Genomic DNA, 12,588 nt, shown 5'->3' on the forward strand with positions numbered 1-12,588 from the left:
GCACCACTGACTTTCTGCCAGATAATTCTGTTTTGGTGTGTGTGTGTGTGTGGGGGGAGGGTGGGTAGAATGTTTAGTGCATCCGAGATGCCAGCAGCACTCCCCTTCATAGCAATAACCAAAAAATGTCTCTTTAATTGCCAAATGTCTCTGGGGGTTGGGGGTAGGGAAGGCAAAACTACCTCTGATTGAGAACCGCTGGTTTATTATGTGTTTTCATATTACAAAGGCAGTAGAGACTGTATGACCACAAAGCCTAAAATATTTACTGGCTGGCCCTTCACAAAAGTTTGACTTTTTGTTACAAAAAGGAAGATACATGCTAGACTAAGAAAACAAACTACAAAATATATGACAAAACAATCTCCTTAACAAAATTTCTACAAATTGCTTAAAAAGCTAGTCTAATGAAAAGAAATAGATTAAAGAAAGCAATTTACAGAAATAAAATTCAAATGACTCAGGCATGGTAGATGCTCAACTTCAATGGCAGTTAAGAAAATGCAAATTGAAGGCACATTTTTTTTTCTTCATCCAACTTAACAAAAAAGGTTCAGTCCTAGCTGAAGTTAGGTTGGAAATAGATATAAATTCCTGTAGAGTTTAATGGCAAGTTTCACCAAAAATTAAAAAAAAAAAAAATAAGGCATTAACTACATTTTAAATATCTATGTTGTCAGGCAAGGAATACAACTGATAGGAGTCTACCTACTTCCAGAAATTAAAAAAGCAACATGAAGCAATACATGTGCAGTAAAACTGTACAATCATTTGTAAAAATAACAAACCTGGACTTTCATTGGTAGAATAGGGTTTGTCTTATGTAATCATTTAAAATTTTTTAAATTTTATATTGGAGTACAGTTGATTAACAATGTGTCAGTTTCAGGTGTACAGCAAAGTGATTCAGTTATGCATATACATATCCATTCTTTTTCATTTTCCCATATAGGTTATTACAGAATATTGAGTATAGTTCTCTGTGCTATACAGTAGGTCCTCGTTGTTTATTTTATATACAGTAATGTGTATATGTTAATCCCAAACTCCTGATTTATCCCCCACCCCATTTCCCCTTTGGTAACTATAAGTTTGTTTTTGAAGTCGAGTCCGTTTCTGTTTTGTAAATAAGTTCATTTGTATCATTTTTTTTAGATTCCACATGTGATATCATATGTCTTTCTCTGACTTCACTTAGTATGATCTCATCCATGTTGCTGCAAATGGCATAATTTCATTCTTTTTTATGGCTGAGTATTATCCCATTGTATAAATATACCACATCTTTTTCCTCCATTCCTGTGTTGGACATTTAGGTTGTTTCCATGTCCTGGCTATTGTAAGTAGCGCTGCAATGAACACTGGGGTGGATGTAATTTTCCAAATTATGGTTTTCTCCAGATACATGCCCAGGAGTGGGCTTGATGGATCATATGGTAGTTCTATTTTTAGTTTTTTAAAGAACCTCCATACTGTTCTCCATCATGGTTGTACCAATTTACATTCCCACCAACAGCGTGGGAGGGTTCCCTTCTCGCCACACCCTCTCCAGCACTGTTTGTAGACTTTCTGATGATGATGGCCATTCTGACTGGTGTGAGATGGTACTTGTGGTTTTGATTTGCATTTCTCTAATAATTAATTAGCAATGTTGGGCATCTTTTCATGTGCTTTTTCTATGTAAGCATTTAAAGCTAACTAGTTATACCTGTAGGTTTTGATTGGAAGGAAGTCCACTGGTATGTTATCAAGTGAGAAAAGGAGGCTATACTTCAATGTGTCAGCACAATCCCATTCAAACTACACGGCTCCCAGCCATAACCCCCATCACGAAAATAAAGCTCCAATGTGGGTATGAGAGAGTATGGAGAAAAGGATGAAAGGCTTCTGATGTTGGCACTTCAGAAAATAGGTACAGATAGCTTTTTTTGGTTTTGTTTAAACCTTTGCAGTATATCTCGTTTTTGGCAAAACATGTTACATAAATTTGGAATAGAACTCTCAAATCTTGAAAACAGAAATATGTATACATGGGCAAAAAAATCAGAATCATTTCTTTTTAAAATTTTTTATTGAAGTATAGTTCAATTACAATGTTGTGTTAATTACTGCTGTACAGGAAAGTGACTCAGTTATACATATTTTTTAATATTTTCCATTATGGTTTATTGCAGGATATTGAATATAGTTCCCTGTGCTATACAGTAGGACCTTGCTGTTATCCATTCTATATATACCAGTTTGCATCTGCTAATTCTAAAATCCCAATCCAACCCTCTCCCCTCCCCCTCCCCCTTGGCAACCCCCAGGCTACAGAGAATCATTTCTTGACATTCATTATAACATTTATTATAACTCAAAAAATGTTAGAAATTGTAGAGAAAGTATAGATAAAATTTAGTAATCATTTCCCTCTTTAAAAAAAAATGCTCAAATTTTTGTTATAAATTGTCCTCCAATGGGTTGATTTTTAGCTATGATCGATTTAATCTGTCACATAATACATGTTTACATTAAACTTAGTATGTAATATTTTTCTAAAGTGTGGGGCAAAGGTGGAATACACTGGATGGTGATTACTCCAAATGCTGTGACTGACTACACCCCATGAGGTGTGATTAAGAGGACAATGCAGTGACCTCACAGCAGTTGAATATGCATATGCTGTTAACAGCTTACTACTTTCAGTAGATAAGTTGTTTTAGTGTCTAGTTTTCAACGTGCAAACACTACATTTATACATCACATTTTTTACAATCTGACAGATCAGGTCATGAACCATTTTATTCTAGACAAAACAACCCCTCTGTTTTCTTTTAATAGGCTGCTAGATTTGACTTTTATTTTAATTGGAATACTCATATACCATGAGTACAATGGATTATTTTTATAGCTGATTTGAGCTGGATGCTGTCCTTTTCCAAATTTGGTATAGGGGTTGTGTTAGCCTCATAGTTGATACTCTTTATATCTTAAAGACTTAGATTTTATCTGTAAGTTACTCTAGTACTAGAGGAATTACATGGTGTAGCTCTTTAATTAGTTTTTTCTTGGTTCTTACTATATTCAGGAAACTACTACTTTTCCTGGATTTCAGACATACTAAAAAAAATTGCATATAAACATATACTGTGAGATGCTGAATGCAAACAGACATTTCCTACATCTTAACAAATCAAAGTTGTATATATATACACACATATACGTTTAAGAAAATAATGCTTTCTCTATAATTTCGCATACACTATAAAAAGCTGAATATAAACATTTTCTCATCTTACTAAAGTGGAATAAACGTGTATGTATAGGAAAATATTTTTTTCCAGGACTCAGATATATAAAGTTGAATATAAACTTATAACAGATAGGCACGGAATTTCTTAGTTCACACCCGTCTGGGCACAGGGCAGTTCTGAATTGCTTCATCATCTCAATAATGTCAAAGACACAAGTTATTCCTGTGCCAATCTCAGTTTCTTGCCTCCCCTGGTTGCAAAATGGCCATAATTCCAGGTATCACACGGACACAGAGACATGCATCCTGTATATAGGAAGCCCATTTCCTCCTATTTTGTTAGTAAACAATATTTAACTGAAGCTCACCTGCAGACTTTTTGCTTAGATCTTCTATGGCCGGGACTGTTACACACATGCCCAGCTGCAAAGCAATTAGGAGGGCAAAAGCATCTGGCATTTAGACTTAGGTGGGCAGCAAGCAATCCTGGCAAAGGGAGAATGGTTAATACCAATGGACAGGCAACCAACAGTGTCGGCCACAACAATATTGGCTTATTTCTTCATCTCCTTCATTTCTGTAGTTACATATCCTTTCTCACTTATGATGCTTGAGTTTTTTCTTTCTAGGGTGCAATCTTTTTCACTTCAAAAAGTTTAAGGTGTTTTTTGGGGCTTTGCACTTATTTTGTTAAAACACCTCAACATACTAGAGTTGGATGCTTAGTCATTCACTCTCTCGTTCCTCTGATCAACAGATGTTTACTGGGAACCTACCAGGAATAGGCAGCGCACTAAGTATAAGGAATTGAGAATGAATCCTCGCCTTGAATTTTCTGTTTTCTACATATATTGAAAGAAGTTAAATTCCCTCAGTGTAAAGCTTTGCTTGCGTCCTACAAATTTTAACATGAAGTTGTCTGTTATTCATTTGAATGACAATCTGCCTAATGATAATTTGCCTTGATTTCCTTTTTTAAAAAAATTAATTTATTTTTATTTTTGGCTGTGTTGGGTCTTTGTTGCTGTGCGCGGGCTAAGCGGCGAGCGGGGGCTACTCTTTGTTGCGGAGCCCGGGCTTCTCACTGGGTGGCTTCTCTTGTTGCAGACCACGGGCTCTAGGTGCACTCAGGCTCAGTAGTTGTGGCTTGCAGGCTCTAGAGTGCAGGCTCAGTTGTGGCGCATGGGCTTAGTTGCTTGGCGGTATGTGGGATCTTCCCAGAGCAGGGCACAAACCTGTGTCCCCTATATCGGCAGGCAGATTCTTAACCACTGAGCCATGAGGGAAGCCCTGCCTTGATTTCCTTTTTAATGTAAAAATTATTTATACAAGTATCTTAAATTTCCTTGTGGAGAAATGGATCTTGGCTGAGGCTTTATTTTCTAATTCACTAAAAGAGAGGCCAGAGATCATGGCATATGTCTCTTGTTTTTTGGAAGGTCTTAAAAAAATTATCTAAGTCTTCCCTCTGACCTCACAGCACCCCACTTTTATTCTACTGGGGTTCTTTACATTATGAATCCCCTAATGGGGAAAAAGGCAACCTATGAAAAGCTTCAGTTTTAAAATTTTTCTCCAGAAGGAATTATCTAACATTCCATGAAGGAAGATGATGTAAGATGTTCATATAGTCACTGCACACATAAGGCCTTCCTCTCATATGATCTCTAACATACAATTAGGAAAACAAAATTAAGAATAAAGCCCCTCTTATTTAACACACTTTCAATATGAGCCAGACACTATTCTAAGGGATACAATGTACACAATGCTACTAAGAAATATGGTGTTAATATTACTAATTGATAAATGAGAGAATCTGGTTAAGTCATTAGCCCTATAAGAAATAAGTAATAATGGTGAAGCCAAGTAAACACTAAATATTGGTTAAATCCTTTCCCACTCTGATTCAGTTCAGATTAATTTTAGAGAATGAGCTTGCAAACATTTAACGAGTTGAATGGAATGGAAGAATCTGCTGCATTTTTAACAATGTAGCCTTCCTCTAGTATGAATTATCAGATGAATAATTAGTTAGCTAAAGCAAATTGGTGCTCCATAGAAATATTTATATTATGACTCCTGATTTCACATAAGGGCTAATGACCCTTGATGTTGAGAAAAAACTATTTATATTATGACTCCTGATTTCGCATAAGGGCTAATGACCCTTGATGTTGAGAAAAGTTAGAATGATTAATGTCTCTAACACTGCTTTCCTAATAAGCCTTCCCTCTTTCCTTATATTCATGGAGTTTTTCACTTTTTCACCAATTGACTGAACTCTGATGTCTAATAAATTCTGAAACACAAATACACCCCTCCCAATTCATAACATTTATAAGGTTTTTTATCAGTAACAAATATCAAATTCTGGACTGCCTCACATCTACAGTATGAACTCTGATATTAAGTTGTTATCCTTAAATGCTTTCCCACATTCCTTACAATTACAGGGGTTCTTGTTTGTGTTTTACTAGTATGAATTTCCAGGTGTCAATTAAATTCCGAGCTTCCCACATGTCTTCATTCACTCCTCTGTCCTGTGTGAATTCTTTGATGTTGACTAAGGTGTGAGCCACGAATAAAGGCTTTCCCACATTCCTTACATTCATAGGGTTTCTCACCAGTATGAATCTTCTGGTGTCGACTAAGTTCTGAGCCACGACCAAAGGCCTTCCCACATTCCTTACACTCATAGGGTTTTTCACCACTATGACTCCTCTTGTGATGAGTAAGTTCTGACCTTCGAATAAAAGCCTTCCCACATTCCTTACATTTATGGGGTCTCTCACCAGTGTGAACTTTTTGATGTCGGATAAGTTCTGTGCTACAAGTAAAGGCCATTTCACATTCCTGACATTTATAAGGTTTCTCACCCGTGTGAGCTCTCTGATGTCTGGTAAGTTCTGAGCCACGACGAAAAGACTTCCCACATTGCTTACATTTATATGGTTTCTCACCAGTATGAACACTCTGATGTCGGACAAGATGTGAATCAGAGATAAAAGCTTTCCCACATTCCTTACATTTATGAGGTTTCTCACCAGTATGAATTCTTTGATGTAGATTCAGTTGTGAGGCACAACTATAGACCTTCCCACATTCCTTACATTCATAGCGTCTTTCACCAGTATGAATTATCTGATGAAGACTAAGTTGTGTGTCATAACGAAAAGCTTTCCCACATTCCTTACACTTATAGGGTTTCTCACCAGTATGGATTCTCTGATGTCGAAGAAGGTGTGATGGACGGGTAAAGGCTTTCCCACACTCCTTACATTCATAGTATTTTGCATCAGTATGAATTCTCTGATGTAAATTAAGTTGTGAGGTAGATGGAAATGCCTTTCCACACTCTGTACACTTATAGGGTTTCTCACCTATATGAATCCTTTGATGTTTACTAAGTTGCGAGTTAGAATGAAAGGCTTTCCCACATTCCTTACATTTATGAGGTTTCTCAGCAGTATTAATGCTCTGAGATTTAGTAATCTGAGTGTCACGAATAAAGGCACATTTCTTATTTTCATCACTTTTTTTGCTTTCATGAATTCTCTGATGCTTAATCAAGTCTAACCTACTATTAAAGGCTTTCCCACATTCTCCACATTTAGAGTCTTTTTCCTTATTATGACTTGTTTCGTGTTGACTATGGTGTGACTGGTACCTGAAGGTCTTACATTCCTTGGATTCACAGGATTTTGCTCCAGTATGAGTTGTCTGAGGTGTTCTATGATCTGTGCGCTGAATGGAAGTGGATCTTTCTTCAGAGGTTATTGTGGCTTGTCTGAAACGTCCTTCCTGTAGCCTCTCCAAGTGGCACCTGATTTCTCTGTTACTTCTGACCCTAGTGTACTCAAGGGTAGAGCTTGTAAGTCTTTTTGTTATCTCTGGTTGCAGTGATTGAACTTCATAACTGTCCTCCTTTAGTATCTTGGTTTCTCTTCTAGACTCCCAGTCTGTAAGATAACAAAGAAAATAGTGGGTATTTTCATGTTGCAGGAGAAAGGAAAGTTCTAAGGTAGAAATGACAAACTAAAAATAGTGAATAATGTAAACTGCTCTTAACACTGCATTGTAACTTGAAAAAAAGGGTTGGGGAGAATAAGAACAGAAAATGAGGGGAGCTTGTGAAGGAAGTGATTCTTCGCCTCTTGTAAGAATCAGAATCAGCTGGGGAACTTGTTAAAAATATAATGTCCAGGATCCAACCAACTAAATGAGAATCTAAAGGAGTAGGACATTATCTAACAGCAAGTCCTCTCCTCTCTAGCCTCAAATATATCCAGGTTTTGACTACTTCTACTAGTATCTCTAGTGGTGATCACCTTGTCCAAAGCTATCCCTCACCAAGATTAACAAAACACTATCCTGGAGTATCTCCCTACTTCCTCCTTATATTCCACACCCAACACAGTGGCTGGACTGTTCTTGTTAAAATAAGCTAGATCATGCCATTCTTAAAATTCTCCACTGTATTTCCCTCTCATGCAGAGTAAAAGTCAAAATCCTCCTGTGATCTACAGGGCTTTCCCTGAACTTGTCCTGCACTACCTCATTCTAACCTCACTGGCTATCTCCTCTCCTTAGCTGACTCTGTTCCAGCTCCCTGACCAACTGGATGTTCAAACTTGCCAAGCACACCTCTCCTTCAGAATCTCTGCTTGCAAATATCTTCCCTAAGATATCAATATGGCTCATTCAATTACTTCATTCTGACCTCTATGTAAACGCTGACTTAAGAGACCACTATTTTTTTTTTTTGGCCATGCCCCACAGCATCTCAGTTCCCCAACCAGGGATTGAACCCGGGCCCTGGCAATGAAAGCACCAAGTCCTAACCACTGGGCCACCTGGGGATTCCCCAAGAGACCATGCTTTACAAAACAGGACGCTCATCACTCTACTTACTGCATTTTTCTGCAGTACACATGTCATTTAATCTACTTCTCCAACATTATTATGAAAACTTTCAAACATAAAGAAAAATGAAAAGAATCAGGGAACACCCATATTCCCACTAGCTAGATTCTACAATAAACATTTGGCTCTACTTGCATTTTCACACATCTGTCTACCCCTCCACCCATCAATCCATCTTGCAGACATTAGTATACTTCACCTCTAAACTCAACAGATTATATTTTAACTTGTTTATTTCTGTATTGTCTGCTCACCCTTCACTGTACCTATACAGAGTAAATACTCAATGACTGTTTGGTGAATGAATGGCCATTCGTATTTTTTTAATCTCCCTCACTGATTGAGGCAACTCAGAGTGTGGCACTCACTGTTTAAATACAGTGCCTTTCCCACTGCACTTAAAAAAAAATACAAAATTCCCTACCACACCTGCAAAATTCTATAGTATCTGGCCCCTGCTTCCCTATTCACCTTCATTTTGAGGTGCTCTCACCTTGACTCACCATGAGCTCACTATACTGGCATCCATTTGACTCCCATATCATGTCAATTACTTTCTCATCTTAGACCCTTTCAGGAAATGTTTCATCTTCCATGAATGTTTTGTGCTCCAGGATCTCTCCATGGCCAGTTTCTCTCATTCTAAATATCTTAATTTTCTGTCATGTATCCTGTTCTTTGCCCTCGATCTTTTTCTCAGTTCTGGAATTACATATTTGTTCATCAGTTTATCTACTGGTATAATTTCTCCCTAAGCGGCCTAGAACTAACATAATACTTATTGTATGCTCCGTGATATAACCAACCTCAGCATACAGTTCAATTAATGTTAAATAAACTAATCAGTAGATTAAGCGTATTCAGATAGAAATAAAGAGAAATAAGCTAAAGATAATGAGATTAGGAGAGTGACTTGAGATTCACTTATCACTGCATGCTTCTAATTATTTAACAGGTGATAGAGGTGTCTTCCTGCCTCTGATTCCTTCCCAGCTTCAATATGCTCTCCCTACATCACTTCCGATGCATATGGCAGTTAATGCAGAAGCAAGCCTGTGCCATTAGAGCAAATCTGTTCATGTGCCTACACCAGTGTCCTAGAATATTGAGTTTTACACAACAATAAAAATCTATGTAATCCTACTCAGTAACAGCCCAATCAAAAAATAGGCAGAAGACCTAAATAGACATACAGATGGCCAACAAGTACAGGAAAAGATGTTCAACATTGTTAATTATTAGAGAAATGCAAATCAAAACTACAATGAGGTACTACCTCATCCTGGTCAGAATGGCCATCATCAAAAAGGCCATCATCTCCTGGGCATATATCTGGAGAAAACAATACTTTGAAAAGATACATGCACCCCAATGTTTACTGAAGCACTATTTACAATAGCCAAGACATGGAAGCAACCTAAATGTCCATTGACAGAGGAATGGGTAAAGAAGATGTGGTACATATACAATGGACTACTACTCAGCCATAAAAAAAGAATGAAATAATGTCCATCCATATTGTTGCAGCAACATGGATGGGCCTAGACATTATCATACTAAATGAAGTAAGTCAGAAAGAGAAAGATATATGTCAGATGTATCACTTATATGTGGAATCTAAAATATGACACAAATGAACTTATATATGAAGCAGACTCACAGACATACAGAACAGACTTGTGGCTGCCAAAGGGGGTGGGTGTGGGGAGGGATGGATTGGGAGTTTGGGATTAGCAGATGCAAACTTATTATACAGAGAATGGATAAACAACAAGGTCCTATTGTACAGCACAGGGAACTATATTCAATATCCTGTGATAAACCATAATGGAAAGAATATGAAAAAGAATATGTATATATATGTATAACTGAATCACTTTGCTGTACAGTAGAAATTAACACAACATTGTAAATCAACTATACTTCAATTTAAAAAGTGAGCTTCAATAACTACTATTATCAGACAGCAGACTTTAAGACAAAAATTATAACTAGAGACAAAGGAAATTTTATAATTGATAATTTTATAATGACAATTTTCTAATTTTATAATTACTATATAAAGATAAGGTCAATCCATCAGGAAATTATGTAACAGTTATAAGTATATATGCACCTAATAATAGAGCCCAAAAATACACGGAAGCAAAAACCTACAGAATTAAAGGGAAAAAGTGGCAATTCAACAAATTGAAGACTTTAATGTTCTACTTTCAATAATAGATAGGTGGACTTGCCAGGTCAAGGAAACAGAAAACAACATACTCTTAAAAAAACCAATGAATCAAAGAAGAAATTACAAGAGAAATTAGAAAATACTTTTCAGTTTGAATGAAATGAAAACTCAACATATCAAAACTCATGGGATATGGTTAAAACAGGTCTTAAAGGGAAATGTACAGCTTTAATTGCCTATATTAAAACCACAAAAGATCTCAAATCCACAATCTAACTTATACACCTAAGGAACTAGAAAAAGAAGAGCAAACTAAACCCAAAGATACCAGAAGGAAGGAAATAAAGAGGGAAGATAAACAAAATAGAAAAAAAAATAGAGAAAACTAACATAAATATTAGTTGGTTCTTTGAAAAGATCAACAAACTGACAAACTTTAGCTAGAATGACCAAGGAAAAAAGGAGATTCATAATACCAGGAATGAAAGTGGGGATATTACTACCAACATTACAGAAATTAAAAGGATTTCAAGGGAATACTATGAACAACTATATGCAACAAATTAGATCACTTAGATGAAATGGACAAATTCTTAGAAAGATAACTACCAAAACTAACTCAAGAGGAAAGAGGAGATGGAGAGAAGATGGCGGAAGAGTAAGACGTGGATATCACCTTCCTCCTCACAGATACATCAGAAATACATCTACACGTGGAACTGCTCCTATAGAACACCCATTGAACGCTGGCAGAAGACCTCAGACCTTCCAAAAGGCAAGAAACTCCCCACGTACCTGGGTAGGGCAAAAGAAAAAAGAATAAACAGAGACAAAAGAATAGGGACGGGACCTGCACCAGTGGGAGGGAGCTGTGAAGGAGGAAAGGTTTCCACACACTAGAAGCCCCTTTGTGGGCGGAGACTGCGGGTGGCGGAGGGGGGAAGCTTTGGAGCCGCGGAGGAGAGAGCAGCAACAGGGTGCAGAGGGCAAAGCGGAGAGATTCCCGCACAGAGGATTGGTGCCGACCGGCACTCACCAGCCCGAGAGGCTTGTCTGCTCACCCCCTCCCGGGAGCCTGTGCAGCCCGCCACTGCCAGGGTCCCGGGATCCAGGAACAGCTTCCCCGGGAGAACGTGCGGCGTGCCTCAGGCTGGTGCAGCGTCACACTGGCCTCTGCCACCGCAGGCTCGCCCCGCATCCGTGCCCCTCCCTCCCCCGGCCTGTGCCAGAGCCCCCGAATCAGCTGCTCCTTTAACCCTGTCCTGTCTGAGCGAAGAGTAGACGCCCTCGGACGACCTATGCGCAGAGGCGGGGCCAAGTCCAAAGCTGAACCCCAGGAGCTGTGTGAACAAAGAGGAGAGGGGGAGGTCTCTCCCAGCAGCCTCAGAAGCAGCAGATTAAAGCTCCACAATCAAATTATTAAGCACACCGCATAAAGGAGCTCCAGAAACGGGTGCGAGCCACGGCTGTTGGCGCAGACACCAGAGACGGGTGTGGGACACTGGGGTTGCTGCTGCCGCCACCAAAAGGCCTGTGTGCGAGCACAGGTCACTCTCCACACCTCCCCTCCCGGGAGCCTGTGCAGCCCGCCACTGCCAGGGTCCCGGGATCCAGGAACAGCTTCCCCGGGAGAACGTGCGGCGTGCCTCAGGCTGGTGCAGCGTCACACTGGCCTCTGCCACCGCAGGCTCGCCCCGCATCCGTGCCCCTCCCTCCCCCGGCCTGTGCCAGAGCCCCCGAATCAGCTGCTCCTTTAACCCTGTCCTGTCTGAGCGAAGAGTAGACGCCCTCGGGTGACCTATGCAGAGAGGCGGGGCCAAGTCCAAAGCTGAACCCCAGGAGCTGTGCGAACAAAGAGGAGACGGGGAGGTCTCTCCCAGCAGCCTCAGAAGCAGCGGATTAAAGCTCCACAATCAACTTGAAGTGCCCTGCATCTGTGGAATACCTGAATAGAAAGTGAATCATCCCAAGTTGAGGAGGTGGACTTTGGGAGCAAGATATATTAATTTTTTCCACTTTTTCTCTTTTTGTGAGTGTGTATGTATCTGCTTCTGTGTGAGATTTTGTCTGTATAGCTTTGATTTCACCATGTGTCCTAGGGTTCTGACTGTCCTGTTTTTTTTTGTTTTTTATGTTTTTTTTTTACTTAAAAAAATTTTTCTTCTTAATAATTATTTTTTATTTTAATAACTTTATTTTATCCTACTTTATTTTATCTTCTTTCTTCCTTTCGTTCTTCCTATCTTCCTTC

At 38.9% G+C, this 12,588-nt stretch overlaps 1 protein-coding gene across 1 annotated transcript in view; it reads right to left on the bottom strand.

The window, feature by feature from the left end:
* Nucleotides 1-2,104: 2,104 nt before the first annotated feature.
* Nucleotides 2,105-12,588, bottom strand: part of LOC129391344 (zinc finger protein 568-like) — a 32,113-nt gene continuing 21,629 nt past the window's right edge. The window contains exon 6 of the mRNA XM_055079251.1: nucleotides 2,105-7,197. Coding sequence (XP_054935226.1) covers nucleotides 5,762-7,197 — 1,436 coding nt within the window. The 3' untranslated portion in view covers nucleotides 2,105-5,761. The remainder of the gene's footprint in view (nucleotides 7,198-12,588) is intronic.

The sequence above is a fragment of the Physeter macrocephalus genome, chromosome 17 (assembly GCF_002837175.3).
Source record: "Physeter macrocephalus isolate SW-GA chromosome 17, ASM283717v5, whole genome shotgun sequence".
NCBI lineage: Eukaryota > Metazoa > Chordata > Mammalia > Artiodactyla > Physeteridae > Physeter > Physeter macrocephalus.